This window comes from Trachemys scripta, chromosome 2 (assembly GCF_013100865.1).
Source record: "Trachemys scripta elegans isolate TJP31775 chromosome 2, CAS_Tse_1.0, whole genome shotgun sequence".
Lineage (NCBI taxonomy): Eukaryota > Metazoa > Chordata > Testudines > Emydidae > Trachemys > Trachemys scripta.
The window spans coordinates 57,857,291-57,884,707 of record NC_048299.1 but is presented as its reverse complement, the minus strand read 5'-3'; the positions used below and the strand labels follow the sequence as shown (position 1 = coordinate 57,884,707).

The following is a 27,417-nucleotide window of genomic DNA, read 5'->3' as shown; positions in this document are numbered from 1 at the left end:
AAACAGATATTTAGAAATGGATCAAATTTAAATCTTCAGTATTCAGACTGCCCCATTTTCTATACTTTCATTTATTTAGTCCATGGTATTGCTTTATTTTGTGAGGCTAAAATAAAAATAAAGTTTTGTCTCTTCTGTTTTTCAGGGAGATCGAATGTGGCACTTTGCTATGTCTGTATTCCTGATAGAATTGTATGGACATAATCTCCTTTTAACAGCTGTTTTTGGGTTAGTGGTGGCTGGCTCAGTACTTGTGTTTGGGGCCTTAATTGGAGATTGGATTGATAGAAAACCAAGAAACAAAGGTAATTGTCTGTGTTGATTTTTTTTCAGAGTAGCAGCCGTGTTAGTCTGTATCCGCAAAAAGAACAGGAGTACTTGTGGCACCTTAGAGACTAACAAATTTATTTGAGCATAAGTTTTCGTGGGCTACAGCCCACTTCTTTGGCCCACGAAAGCTTATGCTCAAATAAATTTGTTAGTCTCTAAGGTGCCACAAGTACTCCTGTGTTGATTTTGATATTCCTAACTAGGAGATACAAACTCCTGAATATAATTATTATCCATGTGATTCAATAATGCTTATACTGCTATCTTCTTCAGAGTGCTTTAAAAATGTTAATAATTTCTCGCACCACTTTTATGAAGGAGGGAAGCATTATATCATCCTAATTGAACAGAGAAACTGAGAAAGAGAGATTAAGGGTAAAATAGTGCCTAAGTGATGTAGGAGCCTAAAGCCAATGTGACTTCCCCAAGGCCACAGAAGATGAGTTGGGAGTAGGAGTTCCTCGCTGAATTTGCACAATGTTAAATAACGTTCCTTATAATTAGCTCTGGTCAGAAAATAGAATTTCTGTTCTATAGTGAGAATGAGGTGTCATTCTTTGTCTTTCATACAAAGCTGAGACATTTCTGATTAGAAAAGTCTGTTCAGGTGGCTACTGGGTTTTGTCAGATTGTTTGTATTAAGTGACAGAATTTGTGAGATTCCTTTAAAATTGAGCAGATATGTATCACATCAAGAGCTGTTTCATTCTGCAGTTGCTCATGCATCGCTGTTCATTCAGAACTCCTCTGTCACTGCCTGCTGCGTAGTACTGATGTTGGTGTTCTCTTACAAAGCTGAGATTGAGCAAATGTGGCACGGCTGGTTTACTGTAAGTGTCTATTAACCTGTTTCTTTCACAGATAAATTATACTTCGAATATTTCAGTCTTGGGTTCTTTATGTAGGTTAATAATGCATGTAAAGTATTTGCTTTAATCTTGGAGATTGACTGTGGGCCAGAATCTCCTCTGTGCTGTGGCTGCTGTACACAGCACCACCAGCAAAGCAGAAAGCCGGTATAGTCAGGCACAGGGTATCCTCACAGAGTGGATCCCATGATGGGGAAGAGCCAATGAAGCAGCTCTTCTTCTCCCTCCATATTCCCATCCTCCTCCTGCACCCTGGGCTGTGAGTGTAAGGCGTGGAGCTGGTGTTTCCTTGTATCCTGGTGAGCCCCAGCTGTTGTATTGGCCTTTTGGAGCTGTTGGCAGCCAGGGCAAGTTAAAGCAGCCCTCAGAGGGACCAGCCTGCCCCAGAAGTTGAGGGGCTTAAAGCCGCCATTGCACCTGCTCCCACCCTTTAACACTCTGTATTTCTTGGCTGCAGCTAAGGATCTAGGCCTTGGTGTATTGAGCCTCTTTAACATGTTTCCCTCTAGTGTTCATCTTTGATTTGAGGCAAAGCCTATACAGTTGCCTCTTGATATAATGGCAGAAGATTATCAGGTTTAGGGGCAAATTCTGTTTTCATTTACCCCTCTTTAAATCTAAAGCAACTCCACTGAAGGCAATGGGGTCACCCTGACTTTCAGGAGGTTTAACTGAGAACAGAATCTGGCTCATAGCGTTAATGGAAAAGAAGCTCTTGCTGCTCAAATTAGCAAAAATGTACTCACTCCAGTGGCAAACTTAACCGGTCTCTGAAAGCATCCATCTTTATTGAGACTTTGTGTAATGTTCCAGCCAGCAATAGCTGAGTAACCTTGATTCTTGGATTCCAACCTCCGGTTTTTATTCACTTCCAACAAGGTGTTCTGTTATGCAGTGGTAATCATCTTAGCCGATCTGGCAAACCTGGCAAGCACAGCGCTGACGATAACCATTCAGAAAGACTGGATTGTGGTCATCACAGGTGATAACAGAGGCCAACTGGCTGGTGAGCTAGATATAGTATATGTTCATTTACATAGGAGCCAAAGCTATATTTTATTTAATAGAAGAAACATAGTTACATATTTATTTAGAAACAAATTTCTAATCTCATTCCTTAATAAGTGTCTAAGAAGATTAAATAGAGCTGTGTTCAAAGCTGTATCTCTCAGGGGAAAGCCTTGTAACGTATAGGTTACAACGATTTCAGTTTTTCACCAATTTCTGGTTGATCAGATAAAAATAGGACTGTGCTTATTAGTAATGAGCTTTTATTAACAAGTAAAAGTAGCAAAGTTATTTCAGGTGAAAAGCAACTACTGAGACTTGACAACATCTTTTTAGACAGGAGCCTACATGGCACAATAGGTTGGTTACACTTGTCTTCTGCTTTGGGAGACCTGATTCAAACTTTGGCACAAATCATAAGTGAAAGGACATAGCGAAGTCTCTGTGTACCTCACACCACCACCACATACTGCAATTAGGCTCTCTTGGAAGTCTCTCTCTGGCAGCATCACAGGTCTAGGTTAGGAAGGGTTCTTGTAAATCAAGATTAAAGTGCACTGCCAAAGCTGAGCAAGGAAGCATACATGTCTCTCCATGGTCTCCCAGACTCAAACCACTGTTATTAGTCCCTGGTTTTCATGAGCACATCTTTATCTGTCCTCCCTCCCATCCAATCACTTTATTTTTCATTTGGTCTTCTGTAAAATATCTTGCTCCTTTTGAGTAACTTAAGTGATAATATATTATTAATATTATTAGTTGTATCACAGTAGCACTTAGAGGCCCTGAGTGAAATTCGGATTCCATAGGATGAGATGCTGTATACGCATATAGTATGAGACAGTCCCTGCCTATAGAGCTTTTAGTGTTATTAGGCAAACAAAGGGTGGAAGAATTATCACGTCAGTACTGATGCATGCGTGTGTATGTATATATGTAGAGTGAAATGCATTCTGTTTTTACACCATGTCTAGGAATGAATGCAGCTATAAGAAGAATGGATCAAGTCATAAATATCTTCGCTCCTCTGTCTGTGGGGCAGGTTATGACTTGGGCCTCTAATGTCATTGGCTGTGGATTTATTCTTGGATGGAACTTGATCTCTCTTCTGGTAGAATTTATATTCCTATCCAGGGTGTATCAACTAGTGCCTCCTTTGGCTGTAAAATCTCAACAGAATGCAGGAGAATATGTTATAGAAAGACAAATGGAACTTACAAATGTGCCGGGTAAGTAGTATTCAATAGGAGAACAGCCTCCCACCAACATTTAAAAAATGTATTATTATGAAATACTGGCTTACATCCAAAATATTGAATTACACATCAAATCATTAGAGTACTAAAGGATATCCAACGAGTCATTCCACAGAAACTGCATGAAGATAATAAAATTACTATCAAAAGAAAAGACAAAAGCCAAGTAGCAAATATGCGGGGGTCAATTCTCCAAATCCTTGTACTAGGGTGATTTACATACACAACTCTCAATGGCGTTAAGGGGAGTTATTGGTGGAAATCTTTCATGTGGGTGTGAGAATAGCAGAGCCTCCATTGTTTAATACCTTGCCAGGCAGATTTAAAGACTGTTTAATGAATCCATCTGTCTGCATTATGTACTCCTTGGTATAGAGCACTATCCTGCAGCACGTCACTGAACCACGATATCTGATACTCATTTAGAATGATGGTTGTCATAGCAATTCAAGATGCTAAAAGAAAAGAAGTCAGTGAAGAATGGTTTAATGCATGTAATCCCTAATATTCAGTTTATTTTTGCTACTCTCTTTAAAAGAGTATTGTATCCCCATTGACCATCTTCCTGTTTTAGTGGTTCTCCACGGGGTCAATTCCTGCCTCATTGCACATGGCCATCTCCTACTAATGACAATGGAAATTATGCATTAGTACTGTTGCCCATTTTTGACCTGAACCACTCATCAACGTTTGGGGCCCTTCAGATGTTCTAGTTGGAGGGAGAAATTGGTGATAGGTATGCAGTTTTGTTTATATGCAAAGTCCTGTGTTTCTTAACACAGGAGGAATCAAGTAACAAAAGGATCAGTTTCTTAACTTACAGAGTTCAAGTCACTTTAGCCAACACCCAACCCCAAAGCACTCTCTCTAGCTTCTTCCAGGGTCACACTGTGCTTACAGCCTCCTGCTTGGCTTTTCTTGCCTTTCTTCCTCTGCCTCTCTCTGTTCTTGTCTGCCATATCAATCATTTCAATAGCAGTGTTTTTTCTCACACTCTCATACACACATACCCAAAACAAGACTCAGCCCAAAAGCTCCTCAGCAGGTTCACACACACCTTTTGTTTTCGGTGGGGCTTATGTTTACAGTGATGTTAATTGAAGAGTGAGTTCACACCTATCAACCTCAGTGGGGTTTTAACCCAACCCATAACAAGCTTTCACCAAACTCATCCCAGGAGACTAGATCACTTATGACAACAAGACAACTACTCTGACATTGACCTTACTCCCTGGAGCCAGAGGTGAAAGTACGCCGGTACGGCGTACTGGCAAGAGCCAGTACACTGTGCCGGACCAGACCGGCTGGTGATTTAAAGGGCCCGGGGCTCCCCGCAGCGGCTGGAGCCCCGGGCTCTTTAAATCGCCTCCTGAGCCCTGCTGCCAGAGCCCTGGGGTAGCGGCGGTAGGGCTCTGGTGGTGATTTAAAGGGCCCAGGGCTCCGGCCGCTGCGGGGAGCCCTGGACCCTTTAAAACACCATGGGAGCCCTGCTGCCGCAGTGGGGCTCGGGCAGCACTTTAAAGGGCCAGGGGCTCTGCTGCTGCGGGGAGTCCCGGGCCCTTTAAATCCCCGTCGTTGCGCCGGGACTCCGGCAGCAGGGCTCGGGCAGGGATTTAAAGGGCCCGGAGCTCCAGCCTCTGCAGGGAGCCCCCGACCCTTTAAAGCGCCACCCGAGCCCTGCTGCCAGAGCCCTGGGGTAGCGGTGGCAGGGCTCCCATGGTGATTTAAAGGGACTGGAGCTCCACTGTGGTAGCAGTGGGAGTCCCGGGCCCTTTAAATCGCCCCGAGCCCCGGGGCTCCCAGCCGCCTCTGCAGCTGGGAGCTCCGCGGGTGATTTAAAGGTCCCGGAGCTCCCAGCTGCTGTCAGAGCCCTGGGGCCTTTAAATCTTGATTAAATTTAAAGGCCTCCTCTGGTTGAGGCCATGCCTCTTCCGATTGAGGCCACGCCCCCTGCTCAGGACTCCGGAGTACAGGTAAGTCCTTTAAGTTACTTTCACCCCTGCCTGGAGCTCAGCCTTACTAATGCTAATCAGCAGATGCAGTATCAATGGGGGTGAGTCTGTACTAGCAGCTAGCGTTGGGACATAATACTTCTTGATGCTTTTAGACATTTTTAGAAAAAAGACAGTAAAATCACAAATTAGGTCAACCTATGTTAGATCCACACTACCCTCCTTCTGTCGGTGGTGTGTGTCCTCACCAGGAGCGCTTCCACTGACTGAAGAGGGGCAGTGTGGGGGGCTGAGAGCCAGGGATCAGCTCCAAGCAGTTCCCCACTAGGAGCCCAGCTGCCCCACTGGGCTTCTCACCTCCCTATTCCCAGACGGGAGTGGGGGAAGCCACCTGGGCTTTCTCGCCTCTGGGAGGGAGATCTGTACCTACAGTCCAGTGGGCTGTGTTGTTCCCAATGGGGAGTTGGGACCACAGGGCAGCAGTGCTCCCAGTAGGGAGCCTGGGCTGTAGCCCAAGCTGGGAGCCTAGGTGACAGCCAGTTTGGAGCAAAGACCCAGCAGCAGCCCAGCTGGGGAGCCAGCTTTCTCATCAATTTCACAGCTCAGCCATGAAATTGACAAGACAGCCAACAGCTGATGTAAGTAACCTGCAGTGTCTGCACAGACACTGCGCTGCCCTAACTACCCCGACATAAGCCCTACGCCTCTTGTGGAGCGAAGTTATTATGTCAGTGCAGTAGGGCACTTATGTCAGTGGGAGCAAGTCTGTAGTGTGTACCCTGACATAGGCTAACATAAGCTGCCTTGTGTAAACCAAGCCTTACAAAATTGGTGCAGTGATGATTAGCTGAAATCTGTTTTACTAACCTCCACTCCCCAAGCTCTTGTATGTGATAATCAGGCTAACACGTTGTTCTCACTGAGGAAAAGTATCCTGTGCGATTGTTTACCCCCTACCATTTAGGACATTCTTTATCCATTATTGATGAAGAATTTTTTTTAAATACCAAGCAAATCACCTGCAGATGGACATCCTGTGAGATTCTGCTACAAATGTGCCTGTTCAGCCTGGTCTACCTTTTAGATCAAGATGGCTACATAGCTCAAGGCTGTGAAAAATTTCGTACCCTGACTGCAGAAGTTAGATCTATCTACTAGATGTGGCTAGGCTGACAGAATAATTCTTCCATTGACCTAGCTATCTCCTCCATAGGCACTAGTTTCTAGCCCAGGCCCAACCCTTTCTCCCAGGCCCTACCCCCCGCCTCTTCCTGCCCCGGCTCTGCCCCCTCTTCCTGCCCTCTTCCACCCCCTCCCCCAAATGCTCCTGGCCCTCGCTCCTCCCCCCGTCTTCCCTCAGTACCTCCTGCATGCCGTAGAACAGCTGATCACAGCGGGCAACAGGCGCTGGGGCGAGGAGCAATCGCTGATTGGTGGGGCTGCTGGTGGGGAGGAGGCGCTGGGGGGAGGGGCAGGCGGTGATAGAGGGGCTGCCAGTGGGTGCTAAGCCACCCTTTTTTTCCCCCCGAGGGGGGACTAGCACTGGGTTTCCAGTCTAACTACCTTGACAGAAAAACCCTTTCTGGCAATATCGGAAGTGTCTACATTACAGTGCCATAGCTGTACAGCTGTAGCCGCTGTAGTGTAGACATACCCTCTGTTCACTATACTAATGAGAACATACTAGCCATCCACAAGTGTTTTTCCCTAAGGACAGACATCTCTATATGTGGGGTGGATGGCAGGAATAGCAGAGGGGGAGGTGAATGAGATGCAGGAGTGGGGGTTGAATAGGAGCAGAGGGGCAGGTGAACAGGAGTCAGAGGCATGGGCAGTTAGATAGGAACAGAGGGTGATGGGGGAGGAGCCAGGGAAGGGGTGGGGAGACTGGATAGGAGTAGGAGGAGACGGAACAGGAAAGCTGAGGGAGCAGGGCAAGGGGTTGGAGGAGCAAAGAGACACAGACACAGCCTAGGGACACAGTGGTAAAAGGGTCTAACCATTAGAACACGCTCCCCTACAAAACATGGAATTGAATCCAGGAGTCCTGAGTCTCTACATTATTCTGTTTTCAGCAAGTAGCTGTGAAACCCATTGGCAAAGTGTGTGTCTCATTCCCCACTCTGCCTGTTTCACACAGAGGATAACAGCCTACTACAGCTACTAGTTATTCTATTAGCTCAAGTGGTAGAGGTCCATGCAGTGGGTCTAACTGTTCAAATCATGCTGCTGATCCAAGCTGTGGGGGAGACGAGGAGGGTGTCGGTATACTTCCACATGATAGAATTTCAGTGTTTTCACTTTTTACTTAGGTTCCGGACATTACATTAAAAAAGAAACTATATAAACAGTATGCTAAGGTTGTATAGTTGAGCACACATTAGGAAATGCCAGAATTAAAGTTAACCCGGGCAATCTTAATTTGACCGTCTTGTGTGTATGGGTTATGATACAGTCTTTAGTGACATGATCACATACTAATTTTTCCCATGAGGACCCCTGCCTCATTCAGTGTATTGGACTGATGCTGTTCTGGGGAAGAATCAGGGCTGTGTATCCCTCCCTACCTCTGCCACAGACTTCCTATGCATGCTGGACAAATCACCTAAACCAAAATGTTCATAGGTGACCACTAACTGTGTATTCCTAATTTTCTGGATGCCCAACACCTGAGACCAGGTTTGCAGAAGTGTTCAGCATTCACAGCTGCAACTGGAGTCAATTGAATCTATGCTTTGAGTATGTTAAAGTGACAGAAAATGCAAAGTACTCTGAAAAATTGTGACCTAGTTGTTTCAAGTTGGACACCCAAAAATAGTGGATACTCTAGTTAATTTTGGCCTTGATCTCATTGTGTTTCAGTTCCCCATCAGTAAAATGAGGATAATAATACCTCCTAATCTCACAGGGTTGTTGTGAAGATAAATGAATTAATGTTTGTGGAGCACTCAGATACTATGGTGAGCACAGATCAGAAACATCCATAAGGAAATTAATAATTTTGTATTCAGTGCAGCATTTGGATGATGTGTGTTAAATTAAGTCCTTGGACCACACATTGAATGAGGAGGATAAAAAGAAATATTGAATAAACACCCATTTACTGAACATGGGGCTGGATCTTGTGGAAAAAATATGTGATCATGTAATTAAAGACTGTATCATAATGCATATGCACTAGGGGATTGAATTAAGGTTGCACTGAAAGCATTCATTCTGGCATTTCCTAACTTTTGAGTGCTTGAGTGCCATCCTTAATACTCTTTTAATGTAGTTATTTTTGTATGACATATAAGATATATATTTATGCACTGAAATATGAGCCCCACAATGACATTTTTTTACAATCATTTTTCTCACACACAGGGTAATTAGCACTTAGCACTTACATTTTCAAAGTACTCTACAAACATTAATAGTCATTAAACTAACTTACTCTTGATGGATGATATGATCACTTAGATGGAATTAGCTGGAGGTAATTGAAACTGACTATAAATATGAGAGTAATTTACATTTTCTGAAAACTGTCATTCTTTCATAGAAAAAAGTATCATGTGCCTTTTAAAAATGAAATACCTTTGATGGGGCAAGTAAAACTGCATATATATTACAGTCGCAGTTATAGTGCTCTACACCTGCAACGTTCTTTGTAAGAACTAAATGTCAAATCCTTACAAATGCCCTAAAAGTTTGAAAATAGTATTATCTCACTTCTATACATGGGAAATCTGAGAGAGACGTAAGTAATTTACCCAGGGACTCAGTATTAGCACCAAAATTATAACTCAAGAGTTTCTGGGTCCTAGTCTTCTCCTCAGATCAGTAGACCATAGTCATCACATTTAGCTCCAATAACAGAGCTTAAAAACAATCTTAAGGAACTTAAACTTCTAAATATCTTCCAAAATATGCACAATGAAGTTAACCATGATACATCTGTATCTAATTTACATTTAAATCTTTATTTTGTAGTTGTATTGAAACACCATTTTTTTTTTCTAAGCTTGCAATATAGATGAGGATGAACTGGATATTGGGTTTCCAGTCAATGTTTCTTTTTTGCATGTGCAATAAATCCCATACTGGATCTGGTGCCATTTTGAATGTCTGAACCAAAAGAGTAGAAACAGAGCCAGAAACCTTTACTTAACAAGTTTCCCTTTAAGTTCATTAGTTCTGATTAAAACTTGATTTGTCTGACCTTACTTTTAGCTTTATATTGTGTGTGTGTGTGTGTGTGTGTGTGTGTGTGTGTGTGTGTTTCAATTTGTCACGTCACCCACTGGACAAGATGTAAGGCTATGCCTTGCACCCGAAAAGGTCAAATGAAGTAATTAAGGGCCAATTAATAACAGGTCCACTTTCAACTCCCTTTGTTTGATGCTTTCAAATGCCTTTAATCTTTGCCTTCTAGCAGCTGCTTTGAACAGATCAGTCGGGGTCCACTCTTCCCAAGAAAGCAGGAATTCTTATTGCAGCTTACTGCACAGTGGAGCAGTTGCCACCAGAACCATTAAAACCTTCTGACTGGTATTTTACAGGGGATCTTCCCATTTGCTCAGCTGTTGTTGAATTCATCAACAAACCTGGGATTCCAGAGGCACCGACGGAGCAGAAATCCAGTCCTGAAATGCAACGCAAGTCAGTCACAAAACTGCCTCTTTGCTTCAGAAAAATGCACAGGATGCTGTGTACGTGCAGAGATGGCTGGAAAGCATATTACAGGCAGTCTGTCTTTTTAGCAGGCTTGGGTTTAGCCTTCTTGTACACCACAGTGCTTGGCTTTGACTGTATCACTACAGGGTACGCCTACACGCAGGGGATCAGTGGCTCTCTTCTCAGCATACTCATGGCTCTTTCTGCCTTCTCAGGACTAATGGGCACAATTTTGTTTACTAAGCTAAGGAAGCATTATGGCTTGGCTGTCACAGGAGTCGTATCCAGCCTCCTCCATGTAAGCTGTTTAATGCTGTGTGTGTTTTCAGTCTTTGCCCCCGGCAGTCCTTTTGACTTGGGTATTTTCTCTCTTCTCACAAGTAAGAACTCTTCCTTAAACCACGAGACACTGCATAAGAACCAGCTGCATATTTACCCCTTCCAAAGAAACATCAACCAACCCATACTGCCAGATCGTTCTTCAATTCATTGGACTAATAATACAGTGCTGTTGGACAGCGTGCATGGGAGCGATCACCCAGAATCCTATATTTCAATCATTCTCTTGTTCTCAGGAGTGATACTAGCCAGAATTGGTAAGTATACATGAAATTTGCCACCACATGCGGAGTCACTTCACTGGGTAAATGATTCTATGAACCAAAAACAGATGTGATGATCTCTCTGATACGTATGGCCCACATCATCATAGTATTGACTGTTTCACAGTCTAATATATTTATTCTCACCACACCCCTGTTAGATAGGGAAGTGCTGTTATCTCCATTCTACAGATGGTGTCGGGATTCTGGGCGAAGGTAGGCAGGACTAGTGGCAGGAGCTTAAGAGCCGGAATCGGAAGCCTAATCTCTCTAATCTAATCTTAAGAACAGAATCATTTGAGCAAATGGACGTTCCATTGGCTTAGAGCCAGTCAAAAAAATCCCTCTTCATGAAAGCACAGAATGTACAACAGCAGTTGTGCCAGACTGCTGTATGCTTAAATATGTAAGTAGCAGAATTAGTGATTAGTACTTAAGGTAAGAAAAGTCAGATAATTTAATATGAATCTCCTCATAAGTAGCACCATTCCACAATTAAAGGTCTGTAATGGTTGGGGGGGAGAGGGGATGTTGAGGCTTCTAAAGAGATGCCATTTGGAATGAAATCACTTTCTAGTCAGTACTTTCAGAAAGATTATCCTGTTTTTCATCAAGTTAATGAATGTATAGGTATAAACATACTTAATTTCCTCTAGGGCTGGTGGAAAGTGAGGGCCTAATTAAGGATGCTTAGCACCTTGGCATACCAGGCACTAATTTTCAGAGCCTTGTAATTGTATTTCTGCTCCACCATTCAGAACCTTATTTTTAAATATGAATGCAAAGTAGTTGATTGTGTGGTATAGGGATTTTTGTTAAATATAGCAGCCTTGCCGGGAGCTGCCTTATAAACATGATTTTACTACTACGACATTCCAGGGAGCAATCCAGACCAGTGAGAGGTTGTACCCCTGCCCTGCAACCTATGATGCCTCACAGTGCTTTGCTGCTGTAGCTCCCCACCTGGGCCCCTCACATACAGCAAACAGCATGCAGGTCACAGCCTGAGTGTCTGTGTGTAGCTGCATCCTGCCAGTCACATTCCAGTCACACTCTGTTTTCCACCAACCTCGGTTATCAGTTGTAGGGTGGCCCAAACACACTTGCAGTCCTGAATTTCCCCCGAAAATGTATGCTTTGCACTATCCAGCTTCTCCTGGACAGTTCAGATATTTTAGGTCCATTGCCGCTCTAAGGGAATCAATGTCCAACAGTATACTACTTTAAATGGAGTAACCCACACAGCTCAGTTTAACACAACACTGGATTAATTTTGATTAAGAAATAAAACATATTTATTTAACTACAAGGAGATAGGTTTTAAGCAAGTATAAGTATAAGGCATTCAAGTCAGAAATGATTACAAGATAAATAAATATTAAACGCTTTCTAGTACTAAAACTTAACAAACTAGACTTGGCTCAAGGTGAAGTCCCTTACCACATGTTTCCAATAACATTGCTGACCAGCTTCTCAGGCCAGGATCTGCTCCCAAAGTTCAAAGGCTGTTTCTTTTGTCGTCTTAGGTAAGAGAGAGAGAGAAAGAGAGAACTTGGGGTGTTTTTGTCCCTCACTTTATAGTCCAGTCCCCTTTTCCTGCGGGATGGAGTCATGGAGTGTTGTGGTGAAGAGGTTCCATGCTGTTGTTTGCTAAAATGTAGATGATCTGTTACTGCCACCCTTCTTTGCCAAAGAACAGCCACTTGACAGATGATGGCCCATCAATTTTGATGACACGTGGCTAGAGGCATCAGCTTGTCCTGTCTCTTTGAGAACCTGGTTTATTCAGACTAGTCTGGTAAACACACTTCAGATCTGATTTCAACTTATGTTTATAACTTTACATATAATGTTACTACACACATTTCATCATGATATTATTGACCAGCGAGTTATTCGTTTTCGAATGATGTCACAAGGCATATTTTGTACAAAGGTTATTACAATAATGTGTGGGGTGTGAATACAGGGGTGTATTCAGTCACAACTACATTTTGTGTATTCATACTGCATCCATATTGACATGCCTTTAAATAATCCTTCACTATCTGGTACCCAGGATTACGTGAACTGCTTGTCAATAAAAATGTAATTTTAGTTTCTCTCATGCACATGCCAATTCAGCATGTTCTTCAACTATTTTATGCAGATAGTACATGTCATTTATGCATTTGAGTCTTCATTAATAGACATCTAGCAAATATTTCTAGTCACTTTGACTGCTTTTAGCATATCTGTGTTTTATTAAAACAATTATGTTGCATTCTCAGGATTTCCCCCTGTAATTGTTGGTAGGGCTCTCAGAGGAACAACACAGATCTACATGACAATGACATTTCATGCTACTATTATAGCATTGTTAGCTGACTTAAATTTAGCATTTTCATGGAATCCTAAGTATGCTGCAGAAATAGAAAAGATGGGGGAGAAGTAGCATCACAAAGACTATACTTCTCCTATAAATCCTATTTTAGTAAATCAAATTACAAGGCAGAGAGATGGGTGGGGGGGGAGAGGAATTAGGTGACTCAACCACTCAGCATGCTAGCCTGTCACCTCTGGAGGTCTAGGTTCAAATCTTTATTAATTCATAAGTGAAGAAAGGTAGTCTCATTTCAGTGCCATATTTAGTTTTCATCCACAAAACTATAATTGGTATAAACTGGCAGCCTGTTCAAGAGCAGCTCATGTTGGAATAGCAAAGGCACTGTAGGTTAGCATTTAGGTATAGCTGTGTTCTGAAGCCTATGGAGATTGTATCATGAAGAACTGTGGTTCCTACATGCATGCTCTCAGTCTATACCTGGCTGTAACCTATTGTGTTAGTGCTGATGCACTAACTTTACACACAGCAATTAAAAGGAGAGAGAAGAAAAACAAAACCAAACAAGCCTACCTTGTATTCCTGAACTAAATACCATTGGTGCAATGGAATTCTCCAGTGAGTCTACTCATGTTTTTTTGTTTTGTTTTTTGTTTTAAAGTTTAGTGCATTTTTAAATATAAATTTGGTACATCCATTACATATTATTCTTATTTCATGTAACAAGTCTTTTTGACTTTGTTTTGATTTTATAAAAGTCTAAATGTATTATGGAGGGATTGGTAATTACTCTATAGTTAAGGTTGAGTTGAGTTTGAACATAAAGCAAGGATCCAACCCTGTATGGTAAATATGCATGTCCTCCCCCAAATTACAGCACTTGCTCTTTGAGTACACAATTTTCTGTAAAGTTACAAATAAATTGGGTAATTAGTTTAGGAATTAAAATTAATTGAAAAAGGGGCATTTACGAAATTTAGCGTCAGATCTCTTTTCATTAAAGAAAATGATCTAGCGGTCATTTTTTCCTGTTGTGCATAAATGAAAATTTCTCCTTCAGGAGAAGCTGAAGGATACAATAGTTTACTTTAGTTCAGAGACTTCCATGAAGAACTAATCTCTTTCAAAATGACTGACATCTTCTATTGTTCTCAGTAAGACCAAAACTACAGTTGCCCTCAGTTGGTGGCCATTTGGGGAATGGTGCAGAACTCTTTTTCTGCATGGGATTGAGTGTATCTGCCTCCTTACAGCCTAAGAAGCCATCATCTTCCCTATGCGCAGCTGGGCCTTCAGTCCCATTGAGAACATTAGGAGAAGGTGGCCATTTTGAAAGAGGGCAATTCGTCATGACAACTATACTTTATGATGAATTACAAGGAAAAATTACCATTAATCAAAAGAAAAAAATCAAGCGCACAAGAACTTAGTGAGTTTTAAGTATATGGAATGTTTGAAGAGTCTGACAGGGCTGAGTTAAGTTGCTTTGGTTGCCCTAATTATACATTTTTATACTCTATCAAGTTTGGATTTCTTCTAAGTTTAATCTTCATTGTGAATTTTCTAAGTTTACAGTGCTTGGGAGATCATTTGAGATCATTACAACATCCCTTTAATGTAGTTTACCCTAAATTATTGATATATACTCACAACATTAATTCCATTTTAACATAGTTTTTGTCTGGTAATTATACTAAATTTGAACACAGAAGTAATAGAAAAGTTACATGAAGGATGTCAAGAGTTTGACTAAACAAAGACAGAGCTGAGATGGCCCTTCCATATTTTAACTTGCAGTTTCCCCATGTAGTTCTTTTTATATCACTCAAAATGATATCTACTATCAAAACAGACTATCCTAGAACTTTACTAATCTGCACTAATAACTAATACCCCCATTACAAATTTTTAGCAAAAAAGGAAATGAGGAAATAATGCATTATGAAATGCACATTCTTATTTTAACAATTGAAATTAATTTCTTACAAAATGGTAGATTATGTATTATAAGCTTTAGTAATGTGAGGCCTTATAAAAGCACTCTCCTAGTAATCCTTTCCTAAGAAGGGAGGAGAAACTAGTTTTTGTAGGTACAGTATAAGGTGTGTGCATTAGAGAAATTCCATGTACTGTATTATAATTTTACAAAAAATTCTCTTGGGTGAGTGAGTCCTTCAGATGGGATACAAGAGAACAGAATTATATAGTTAGTTTAGTGATATTACAATGGGTATTTTAAGGCCATTACACTCTTAGCTTTTTCACAATTCTTCCATCACTAAAGTAGGGGTATTTAACAGGAGTCACTGGTTTATCATCTGAATACTGGTGGACATAGCCACAATATGAAGTGTGGCTCAATGGACTTCCATATGAAGGTAGCCTGCTATAGCTCTCCTAATTTGAAATCACTGAATTTAAAGATCGGTTCCCAGCCCCCATTAGGGTATTTTGTCCTTCACTGCTGATAGTGGACAGCTACTTACAATCTATTTTCTACTGCAATATTCAATGTAGTTTTAAATGTTTTAAATGGACGGGGCTTTCCATTTCCTTAAGAGAATATTCTACAATCCAAAGGACAAATTCATGCACAATTTATAAGCACTTGGGTTTTATAATAAAGCACGGTTCTCTTGCAGGTCTTTGGTCATTTGACTTGACTGTGACCCAGCTTCTTCAGGAGAACATTCCAGAATCAGAGCGTGGGATAGTCAATGGTGTGCAGAGCTCTATGAACTACTTGATGGACCTTGTACATTTCATTATGGTTATTCTAGCTCCTCAACCGCAACAATTTGGGTTGCTGGTGATAATTTCCTTACTGTTTGTGATAACGGGGCATGTAATGTATTTTATTTATGCTAAAAAATATAAAATTAAAGAAACTGTGATACAAACAAACTCAGAGAGGAAGCCACAGAATCCCTCTATCTGAAAGTCTCATAATCCTTCATTTTAAAATTATCCTATCATTCATGGAGTATAAGTTACTTGCATAAAAATGCTGACTAAACTCAACACACTAGCCAAAATATTTCTCTGTTTCTATTCTTACCCCAAACACACTGCTATAGCATGAGAAATAAAGAACAAAATACTAACTGGAAGACTTATTTCAAAACACTTAAAGATTGTGTTTTTTAATGGACAGTCTCATTTCTGTATCTGCTTAGTTTTTACAATCAACTCTTTGCAAGGACACACAAAACTTATTCTCAGGGTTCCAGATGAAAATGACAGGGCAACTGTTTTTCCCTTTGTTATCCATATGTAGAGAATATTAAAATAGAATTCACAATTTGCACATCACAATCCGCCCTTCCTAAGCAAATGATACTGTAGTTATTTTTTTAAACATCTTTTCCATCACACAAGATGGAGCAACAGGAATGTGTCTTCCTAGCTAGTTTGTAGAAACCAATAACTTATTTACAGCCAGCATATCGTGTTCAACTTATCACTAAGAAATTCTGTATTTTTTATTTTGGACTGGCCGAATACTGACCCCTGTATTCAATATAAATATTTTCCCCTTATTTGAAAGGTTCATTGAAGTTATTATACTAGGTGGTTTAGGGTTTTTTGCAGCACTTTCTTTCTTTCCTACTTTGATTTTATTTTTTAATGCAAAAAAATTAGCTCAGCATCCAATTGTTCAAACAAGTTAGTGACTGCATGAGCAATCATTTCTTCACTAAAGCTTTCTTGAATGCAGTTTCTCTTTTTTTAAAATAAAATGATGTTTTCAAAGTTTAAATATGTGGCTGTGTATGTTGGTCAAATTATTATTGGGTAATGTGAGCATAAAATAGAGGCTATAAGTATGGTTTCCTATAAAGACTTGTTCATGACATGGAGTTTTCATTACTTGAGAAAGAAGCGCAGAGCATCTTAGTGGATAGAGCATATGGGAACTGGATGATCTCGGCTGTACTCCTGGCTCTGCCAGTTGCGTTTTGGGTAACGGCAAGTCACATCACTGCTCTGTGCCCATTTCCCTAGTTGTAAAATGGGGATAATGATATAGACCTGCTTTGTAAAATGCTTTGAGATATATAATTAAGTAAACCATGTAGATTCTCTTTTGTGAATAATATGTGGCTGCTAATACAGTGAGTCACCCACTCCCCCGTTAACATTTTTATTTAAACACACACAGCACAACACTTCTCCTTTGTCAAAGCAGCAGTTGTAAAGTGGGGTTTATCGAGCACCAGAGTAATTAGAGTAGTGGAGAACTGGTGAGAGAGTACTGTCAGCTATGAAGACAAGGGACTAACTGGTATTTTAAGTTACTGTAACTGAAAAAAATAAAAATAGCTTCCAGTTCAAGTCTGCCCTCCAATGGTTTTAAAGGAACACTGCTAATAAATCTTGGTGAAGTGTTATCTTGAGGGTGAGAACAACTAACTTGAAGAAAGTTGACATGACTTGTTAATTAGCAAGGTTTATTAGTATTCAGTGTTTCACTTTTTACTGTGGCAATTTGCTTTCTGAGAATCTCTGCTTTCCCTGTAGGTCATGAGTATTCAAGTCTTGTATAGCCTCTCTGGCACATTATGAGCTTCAGTCATACTAGTGTTTTATTCCTTAAACTTAACAAACAGAATTGAAAGTAATCGCTCTATGTGTCCGCCTACTCCATCTGAATAGAATGGAGGCAGGGGAAGTGAGGGGAAACTATTTTGCAAGAATGCAGCTATTGTTTCTAAAGTGTGTTATATATTGTTATGGAACCATAGTACATTACATGTGGCTATAATATTACCCTATACTTCAGATACTGCCATGTTAAAACAGACCGGTGTCAATCTAGTTTAGCATCCTTTCTCCAGCAGTGGCCTGACACCTGATGCATGAATGGACAGTATAAAAACCTTTATTATTATATTTAAACTTATTTTAAAGGAAAGAAAATTCCTTCCCAACTCCCACAGTAAATTAGCTTTTACCCTAAAGCATGAGGTCCTTTCCTTCCTTCATTTTTTTTTTTAGTTAACCTCTTAATTTAGATGCTGTCTAGGCTAGACTTACTGATATATACATATGTCTAGCCACTATTTAAATCCCAGAGTACTATTTGCTTTAGGAATGCAAAGGCTACCCCTGCAGGCAGATGCCATCCAGCTGAAAGCTATCTGGTGCATCTATCTCCCCATCTAATCTCCTGCCTGTTGCATGAACAATCAAACAGAAGTAAGAAAATAGAGGTTAACACTGGACAAAGCATAAACTCACAAGTGGCCTTGTAAATAACATGTACTTAGTAGATAAAGAAATAGTAAGAAGAGTTAATGTGTGATAAACTTGCAGCTGCAGCTTTGCTTATTAGCATACTTTGTAGCTTGTGGACAGTTCATGATCTGTACAGAGACTGGTACAAAAATTAGTAGACCAATCATAAAGTGACATTAGCCAATAGTATTAAGTAAAAGAGTGTATATAAGTGAACTCATGATTATGTACATTGAAAGTGCGGTATACCCTGTACCCACCTGCTACACTTGAGCCTGATCAACTCAAGTGTAGTTTGATTGTATGCCAATAATGAAACCTCAGCGATGAGTCCAGAGTTGAGCTGATTTCTTGGATTCGAGAGAGCTGGATAAAGTGTTATCCCCAGAACTGGAGAGGTGTTCTGGCTAAGCCGAGTGGAAAAGATCTCTGAGGAAATCCTAACATTGCCACTGTCACTTGTTCAGACCTAAAATGAAGATGAAAAATGTGATGGCTTTAGTTTGCACTTAATTATAAACTATTCTTCATGCTTTTTACCTCTTTGCGATAAAGTAGTAAGGAGAGTGGCTCATTTTGGCCTTTCAAATACCTGAAGAATTGTATGAGCTGGGGACAGAGCTTCTGCCAGTGTCCATAGTTATGACAGTTCACACAAGCTGAGGATCTGACCACCTGGCCCATGATATATAAATGAATCATTTTGAATACATTTGCCGGCCCAAGCTCTGTAGTTCTAAATATTTTTTTCCAAAAGACCATGCAAGCACATGTAATATATAACATTTTCCCAGATTAAACTTGGTCTCAATATGCTGGTTAATATGGCCCTCTCATGGAAAAAGCTTTGCTTTAGGAGTCAACACAGCATTTTACAGGAAGCAATGGAAAGCACATGTGACCCTAGCTGCTGCTGTCTTTTTATGTAGGCTTCTTTTATGCAAGCTATTGCAATCAGATTACCAGTGTAGTATTTTTTTACTTTACAAACACCTCCTTTCGTGCTGCTATCCAATGGATTGAAACCAAAATAGCATCTAAAAACAACTACCATCCCAGTGCCTCTAACTAGTGTTTTTTAATCTTTAAACAGATCGAGGATACATTGCCATATTGGAACACAGCTGGATAGTGTCCTATAAGATAATTGTGCTCATTACACTGGTAAAACAGACTATGCCAAGATTAACAACCTCTAAAATTATTGCTTGTCCTCTCTTGAAAGTGCCTGATTTTTTTTATAGAATCATAGAATAAAATCACAGGACTAGAAGGGACCTCGAGAGGTCATCTAGTCCGGCCCCCTGCACTCATGGCAGGACTAAGTATTATCTATTCTAGAATGTGTGATCAGCAGCTCTAACATGAGGGTTTTTTTAAGCACGAGTTCTGTGTGCACCAGCCCCCTACAGTTTGCATTTGTTTGTTTTACACTTTTTTTTAAGAAAAGAGTAACAGCTAGAAGTGACACAGATCTTTAGATGGTTGCCCAGTCATAATATTTAGTACTTCTGTACTATGTTAGCTCTTTAAAATCACTGTACAAACATTAAACAAATTTAATCTAAAGCCTTTCACCTTTTGAGTGACTAGGAGTTGACAAAACACAGCTATCCCCTTTTGCATTAGAATATTAGGTTTGGAAGGGACCCAGGAGCTCATCTAGTCCAACCCCCTGCTCAGAGCAGGACCAATCCCCAGACAGATTTTTGCCCCAGATCCCTAAATGGCCCCCTCAAGGATTGAACTCACAACCCTAGGTTTAGCAGGTCAATGCTCGTCTGCTCCCCTGAACAAAAAGACTTCAATGAAAATCTGCATCTTAAAAGAACCATTAAGGATCTTTCAAAAGAATAGTACAACCAAGGCTGCTGTAGTGACACCCTTGCTTGTTACATCAGGTCTGGTGTTTGTTTAAGGCTGGTGTAGAATGAAAGGAGAGCTTCCTGTTTCATTTGCATGTGTAAATCAAGCAGATCTTGTGTATTTTTTTCCCTTAAGGTGCTCAAAGTTTAGGGGAGGAAAGTGAATGAGATTCTGCTTATTCCAGATGTGAAAAAGCATAAGGGACCAAAATTTATTCTTGTGCAAAATTCTGTTCTCCCTGAAGTCAATAAGGCTACCCAGATGTAACTGTGAGCAGGAATTGGCCTGTGTTCTCATTCCCTTCTCGAATCACATTCCAGGCTTATCCAACATTTTCCACTTGGGAAAGAAGTTAGGTTGAGATTGGGCAGAAAAATGAGGACTAATTTTAGGTTTATTTAGCTTTAAGTTTTTGGAATGAAACTCAAAAGAAATCAAATGTGAGGTACTTTTATGATGGCTTGAACTGCTAGAGAACCAGCAAATGGACAGAACCTACTTTTAGCCTATTCAGCCACTCTTTCTATCATAGCCTGCTAAGAAGTGGATTTAAAATCCTTGAGGGAGATGGGAGAGAGAAACCTACAACATTGTGTGTCAAGCTTCCTCTGTGTGTTGCAACCCTTTAAAAGTACAAAGATGTGTTGGCCTGTGGAACGAGGCTGAGCATAAGGAAAGAACTTGGTTGCCTGGGCATCCCCGTGCAGAAAAAATACATCAAAGAAAAAAATTGGATTTCTTTGATTTTTAGCACAGTTCAATACAGTATTGAACACAGTGCATCATTAATCTGAAGCCTCTCGATTGTAGGTACTGTAAAAGTTAAAGTACTGGTATCAGAATGGGATGTTTTGTTGTTTTTCCTACAAATGTGTGGGAATTCAGTCCTTATACGCTGGAGGGGCAATAGTTCTGGTTGGAGCTGGATGGAGTGTGTGCAGGTTCTGTGCAAGCTTTCCACTCTACCACTCTGGTAGTGCCTCTCCCTCACCACCTGCCCTGCCCCGTTCTCCCCGGCACTCGCCAGTTGTTCAGAAACGGGACCCGGCACCCATATCAGATGATGGAGATGGACACTAGAACCCAGGAGGCAGTGTCCTGGAGCTGCCAGCCTCAACCGAGGAGAGGGACAGAGGGAGCCTCTTCCCTCCCTGACAGCTAAAGCAGAGCTCCGGAGAAATTGGGAGTTGGGGGGGACACACAAAGCTTGCTCAAACTACACCCACGGCTGGCACAAGTTCCCGTGGTAACCGGATTTTTAGTGTCTGGTCACCAGTGGTAACTGGATACCTGGCAGTGTGTTCCTGCAGTGTGGGGGGAGACAGACAGGAGGGAGCAGAAGCAACAGGCTGCCGGCTGAGCTCCTTCCAAGCCCACAGGTGGCTGCTTTGCCTTTCCTGCTGACAGGAGCACTCCAGCAGGGCTGTGTGAACAAGCTCGCTCCCCCCAGCCCTGACTGTGCCCCCTGCCTGACCAGTAGAGCCTAAAAAATAGGAGGGCCTAAGGCTATCGCCTTATTAGCCTAGTGGTTAATCTGGCCCTGAGACTGTCCCAGCAGCGGCCAGTGCACCTGGTGCAGGGGCTGCCTGAGCTGCTCCCAGGCCAAGCACATTGTCAGGCTGCACAGGTCACGGAGGTCATGGAAAGTCACAGAATCCGTGACCTCTGTGACAAACTCTCAGCCTTAATTCTGAAGAACACACGCCTCATTTTAACAACATGTTTCCTTCGCAGGGGGACTCAGGAATATTTGTAGTAACTGTGCCTAACTTTTTTTTTTACATTGACTAGCTTTAAAGCTGATAGTGTCCTTTTAAAAATAACCAAATTCAAGCCATAGCAGAAAACCATCAAGTAATGACCATTCCTGTTGCACTTGAGATGCTGCAAATCTTTGCGGTCATTTTTTCACACTTCCCTCTCCTCCTCAGCACAATACCTTCCCTCCTCGAACTTCTTGTTGCATTTTCTAGTTACTGTGGGACTTTTTAGAAATCCCTCCCCTGAGGAGCTCAAAAAGCCTGTACATAAAAACACTTTTAAAACAATGATGCAACTGGAGTGTAAATACTTTCATGTAGCAATCAGTTCCCTGACTTAAAAATGCCTTTCACTGTCAGAGTTTTCTCTCTTTAGCATTATCTTGTTTGTTATTCACAGAAGCTAGAGAATGACAATTACAATAAGAGTGTGTTGAAAGAAAGAAATTGAATGTGCATTTTTAAATACAATTTTGGTTTTTCAGGCGCTCCAATTCCATATCCTTATGATATCAAGGCACATGTAGGCCATAATTGGGTAATATTTTGTGTGCAATTTTGAAATGTAGCCAACACATATAAAAGCAAATCAATTGCAATGCTTTATTTACACAGTTGTTTTTAAAGTGTGTTATGTCAATACACTATACCAAGAGTGGGGTTGGTATAAACACTAACTAACAAAGTTGTCTTTAGGCCTACAGGGTAGTCAAGGTTTGTCTGCACTTTTCTAGTTCATAGCAAAAACATAGCTGAAAATAAATGTGCTCTACTTAATCCTGTATAATCTTTATACCAGCTGTTATAGCAATTTATTTTTCAGATCCGGAAGTTCCATTTGCTAGTCTTGCAAGCAAATAACAGTTTACAACTAGGTATCCTAATAGAAAAATATTTTAAAACAATGTAAAACAACATAAATCTGTTATGCTTTCACTATCAGAAGTGCAAATACTAATAATAAAAGGGTTAATTTAAAAACAAAAATACTTAAATATCTTATGGATGTCAGTCTGGCCTCAGGTAAATCCTTTAACCCATCATACTTGTGCATATCATTGTAAACAGGTATGCAATCAGATCATGGTTTTCATCCTTGGCCAGAAATTCCATTCACAATACCATACATCTACACTATTTAATAAGGTGTTGCATTTAAAGGTAAGTAAATTCTTGTGAGATATACCTTCACAGGAAGCAGCAGTTGAATATTAAACAACAATTTGCATCTTCATTACTGAATCTGGAGGGTGGGGAGAGAAAGTTGAGTTTTGCATTAGAACACTTTGTGCAGGAATTTACTAGTTAATAATCAATTAAGACCAGCTTTTCTCATAAGATCACTGTGAAGTATTGCGGAGTACTGGCTTACCTCAGACAGGTGTTTCTGTCACTGGTTTCAGTGACTGTAAAGAATAGCTTCATTCTCTTAATGGATTTAAATGCACACCTTGCTTATCTGTCAGCTTCATTTTTTTATTGCTTATACCCAGCTAGTTTAATTGGGTTCTCATATTTTATTAAATAGGCAGCCAAACATTCTGCTTATTTTTCCTCTTCCCTGATCACGTTAGTAACTTTTTATTAGGCATTTCACAGTAACACTTTTTCAGAAGTGTGCAATAGCAAATGTGACTATCAGCATCCAATGGGCACCAAACACAATTTCATAAGCAAAAATCTTTAACATGGAGTTAAGGTTGTAGTAACTCAGCTCTGCCTGTGCTCCTTGTACCCTTTCAGAATGTGATAATTCCCAAAACATCTGAGAAACCAAGAAATGCAGCGCTAAGGTCCTCTACAAGACATGTAGCACTACATGAGAAAAACAGGAAATGCAGCATTAAGATGACACTTCCCACACAACATGAGCTCTGCCCATTTTGATCCCTACCTAAGAAGTCTCTGGGGAGATCACAGCACTTCACCCCTCACTTAGCCGTTTTGAGAAGTGTGATCTCTGCAAACCAGCAGCACATATTCCACAGCTCATGGTGCAGCACTGAGAACTGGGGCACTCTACTGGATTGTATGACTAGGGAATGCTAAATTGGAGTTGGGTTAGGAACAGAGAAATGGCAGCTTTGCTTAGAAAGGGGTAAGCTCCTGTTCTTGTCCCAGTTCCTATTGCCAAGCCCAAAGGAGCAGACTATTACAGAAGTTTGTTATGTTTCTATTGCCTCCTTGTGTTCTTTATTGTTTACAGTAATTTTGTGATCTAAGCATCAAGTATGAAGTACTTACAATAGATTTCCTTAAATCATGAGTTCAAATCTCCATGGGGTCAGCTCAGACCTTTGTTTTTTCAAAGCAGATGAGTTTCATGCTGTTTTCTTGATAATGGTTTGAAGAGGAAACCTCCAAACCAGGCATCTCACAGGGACAGCAGAGCTCTCTAGACACTTTCTGTGTAATAGTAGAAATTACAGTGCCTCTGATGGGTTAGTCCTGGCCTAAAATTCCTCCTTCATAGAATATCAGGATTGGAAGGGACCTCAGGAGGTCATCTAGTCTCAAAGCAGGACCAATCCCCAGATAGATTTTTGCTCCAGATCCCTAAATGTGAACTCACAACGATGGGTTTAGCAGGCCAATCCTCAAACCACTGAGCTATCCCTCCCCCCACTGCAATAACACTACTGTAAAAGGCAGTGCTTTGGACTCATGCCACAGCACTTTTACAGAGGCTGGGATTCCTTTGTAGAGTTTATCTGAAGGCTCTGGAATTCTTTGGGATGAAGTGCACTATAGACTCAGAACAAATAAAATTATTGGTTCTATCCCACCTACCGGGATGAGCCATTCTGCAGAATAACCTTTCTTCCTTGAGGCAATGAGTGGGATTCAAGTGATTCAGCTATACCTAGACAAACATAAATCCACTCCCTCATCTTTTAGGCGACTCAGAGTCCTGCAGTCAGTTTCTATGAGTGACTTGAATTATTCCCTCATCCTGAAAAATGTGTTGCTTCCAGAATTGTTTGCTGTACACAAGAGTTGCTAATGCATTTTTACTTAGCATAATTTCTTGGTCTTGTAGACTCAGTTAAATCCTTTGGCCATCAATACAGGAAATGAACTCTCTCAAATACAGCAGTCATCATTGACTGTATGAACTGCAAGTTATTGAAAGGGAAGAGAAATTCAAAGTTGTTTTTGTCACCAAATCTAGTCTTTTGCCTCATCTTCAGGCTTTCTCTCTGCCTTTCAGCCAGGGTCTAGGTTATTCCTTCTGCGCTGCTTCTGCCATCCTTATGGTCAGAAGTCAGTTTTCCTTCTCATAAATATCCCACCAACGATTTACTGCACCATACTTGTCACTCATTGCAAAGTCAGTTTGCCTTCATTAAAAACGAGAGAAAAAATAAACAAATAAAGTTAAGTAAACATAACTACACCCCAGACTAACATATCACTAAGAAGGATAGAGCTTTAAGTTATAAATATGAAATAATACCTACAGCATGGCTGCAAAGTTCTGTCTCTGACCTTCTTCTTTGGGCAAAGCTGCCTCCATAGTGAATCCTCATGGTATTTGTTTCGCAGGCAGTTGCAGCCACAGTTTCTTGTTAGTCCAGCTCCCTTTCTCCTTAGCATGTGACGGTCTTTTTTTGAATCCACACCTACCACTCTTTCTTACAGGCTAGTTTAGACCAGTTTCTAAAATATGTTTGTACCATTATCTCACACCAGTTCAAACCTGTTTGGAAGGTGACTCATGATTCTCTCTCCTATCCTCAGGGCTATCGTCTCAATAACAAACTGTACAGTCGCTTGTCTGTCTGGCATGTGAGGTATAACAGTAGCCATATATGGGAAGATGTAACTGCTGGAGGAAGTAGATACTTTTACATTAAGCACACCCTGTTTTTTCCAGTTTGCACAACCTCACCAGCACAAGTTATTCCTATAGAACACTCTTTACCACTCAAATGTCTTACTAGGTCAGCTTCTCATTGTTACCCTAATCAATGTGATCAAAGACAAGTGCTAAAGGATAAGAAAAAAACAGCCTATTGTAAAGCAGTATATTATACAGCTTACAATATAGTATTAGATCTTCAGTCTTGATAGAGATGGAAAGCAACTTTCCCCCTTTCCTCTAATTTACAGCTAGCTCTTCACCTCCCCCATGATCAGTTTAAGATATCTGCCTAAATTTAGATGATTAGCTATTCAGACTAGGCTTTGTCTTATTTGTCTGAAAAGTGTGCGTGCCATCAGGGGTGCTGGAACTAGAGATGATGGGGGTGCTGCAGCACCCCCGGGCTTGAAGTTGTTTCCATCATATACAGGATTTACAGTTTTGTTCAATGACTTTCAGCGCCCCCCACTATAACAATTGTTTCAACGCCACTGTGTGCTGCAGTATAAATAACAGTTCTTTGCCACACACCCCTAGCAAGCTAAATGAGAGGCATGTATTACGCTCCAGCTAGTTTGCGACTTTATACGTGTGTGACACAAGCCTCACAGCAGCTTTTAGTTAAATGATACACAAGTGGAGGCGATAAGACACAGTGGGCAAGTCTCTTTGAATTGAGAGGAGTGAGTGAAAACAGAGGGAAGCAGCTGCTGCACATGTGGCACTCTCTTGTGCGTACCCTCCCCCACAAGCATTAAAACCCACAGTTAAGATATTGCATAAGATATTGCTACAGTTAAAACAAATTCTGAATTATCACCTCTTCTGCCTCCTGGATCAACTGCTGAATTGTATTTACTTCTTAAAGATCCCTTATACACTAACATTATAACAGTGTTGAGGGCACCCAGTTGAGAATCCAATTTCAAAATAGTTGTGCCCTGTTTTAGCATGTCATTTTAGAGGGGTTGGATACTGTTTCATTTGCAAGGAGTGAAGCTGAATGCAGGTTAAGATGAACACGTAGAACTTTATTAACCCTCTGTCTGGGGGACTGCACTGCTTTCAGCCTAATTTCCTGTGTTCCCTGTTTTTCTGAGGGAAAAATCTCTGACAACTGTGTACTGGGTGCACATGCACCTACAGTGGAATGGACATGTGCAATCACTCAAAGAAGAATGTTAGCTGATATTAATATACAAAAAAAAAAAAAGGATTAAGCGAACCACAGTCCAGCAAAATCATTAACTTTCCCTCACAAATGATACTGAAACTTAGTGATGCTGTCACTCCTTCTATATTTATGAAAAGTTATATTAATTGAATCCATGTTTAATAATGAGTTTGGATTAACACAGGTTGTTTGCACTGTGACTGGACAATATGAACTAGGATAAAACATATTCAACTCATTTTGGAAAGCTATTTGTGAGACTATCTATAAGCCTTTTGACTTCAATGGGTCAAGAGTTCCAAAACTAAATGTTTCCTTTGACTGTGGCCTGGTCTACACTATGGCATTAAGGTGATATATGCCACGTTAGGTCGCATTTATAATGTGCGTATCTACACTACTGAGCCCTTTCCACCGACCTAAAGGGCTTCTAAGATCGACGCCTGTACTCCACCTCGGCGAGAGGCATGGTGCTAGAGTCGACCTTCTCAGATCAAATTAGGGATAGTGTAGAC

General features: G+C 40.9%; 1 protein-coding gene, 1 long non-coding RNA gene and 1 other non-coding gene across 6 annotated transcripts; 1 reads left to right on the top strand and 2 right to left on the bottom strand.

Annotated features, from left to right (window-relative positions):
- Window positions 1-3,893: 3,893 nt before the first annotated feature.
- Window positions 3,894-11,370, top strand: LOC117871705 (solute carrier family 40 member 1-like). The gene is made up of 3 exons (XM_034759482.1): window positions 3,894-3,957; window positions 9,849-10,670; window positions 11,333-11,370. The coding sequence occupies exons 1-3, from the start codon at window positions 3,894-3,896 to the stop codon at window positions 11,368-11,370; spliced, it is 924 nt and encodes a 307-aa protein (XP_034615373.1).
- A 577-nt stretch (window positions 11,371-11,947) lies between these two features.
- On the bottom strand, window positions 11,948-25,665 carry LOC117872297. Of its 4 annotated transcripts, none has more exons than XR_004644448.1 (4): window positions 25,325-25,665; window positions 23,050-25,204; window positions 18,498-18,706; window positions 11,948-12,326 (listed from the first exon to the last, which is right to left on the bottom strand). It is a non-coding gene; the product is annotated as an uncharacterized LOC117872297 (long non-coding RNA). The 4 variants fall into 4 exon arrangements; XR_004644447.1 differs by having other exon boundaries at window positions 11,948-18,706; window positions 23,050-23,106; window positions 24,108-25,204; window positions 25,325-25,664; XR_004644449.1 differs by having other exon boundaries at window positions 11,948-18,706; window positions 25,321-25,665.
- On the bottom strand, window positions 22,878-22,966 carry LOC117873973. Its single transcript, XR_004644847.1, has one exon. It is a non-coding gene; the product is annotated as a small nucleolar RNA SNORD93 (small nucleolar RNA).
- Window positions 25,666-27,417: the final 1,752 nt, after the last annotated feature.

Excerpts from the sequence above, each read along its gene's own strand:
- LOC117871705 (XM_034759482.1), top strand. The coding sequence starts at position 3,894 with ATGGTTGTCATAGCAATTCAAGATGCTAAAAGAAAAGAAGTCAGTGAA. Across the intron at positions 3,958-9,848 it reads TGAAGAATGGTTTAATGCAT|ATCAGTCGGGGTCCACTCTT; the intron begins GTAATCCCTAAT and ends TGCTTTGAACAG. Across the intron at positions 10,671-11,332 it reads AGTGATACTAGCCAGAATTG|GGCTGGTGGAAAGTGAGGGC; the intron begins GTAAGTATACAT and ends AATTTCCTCTAG.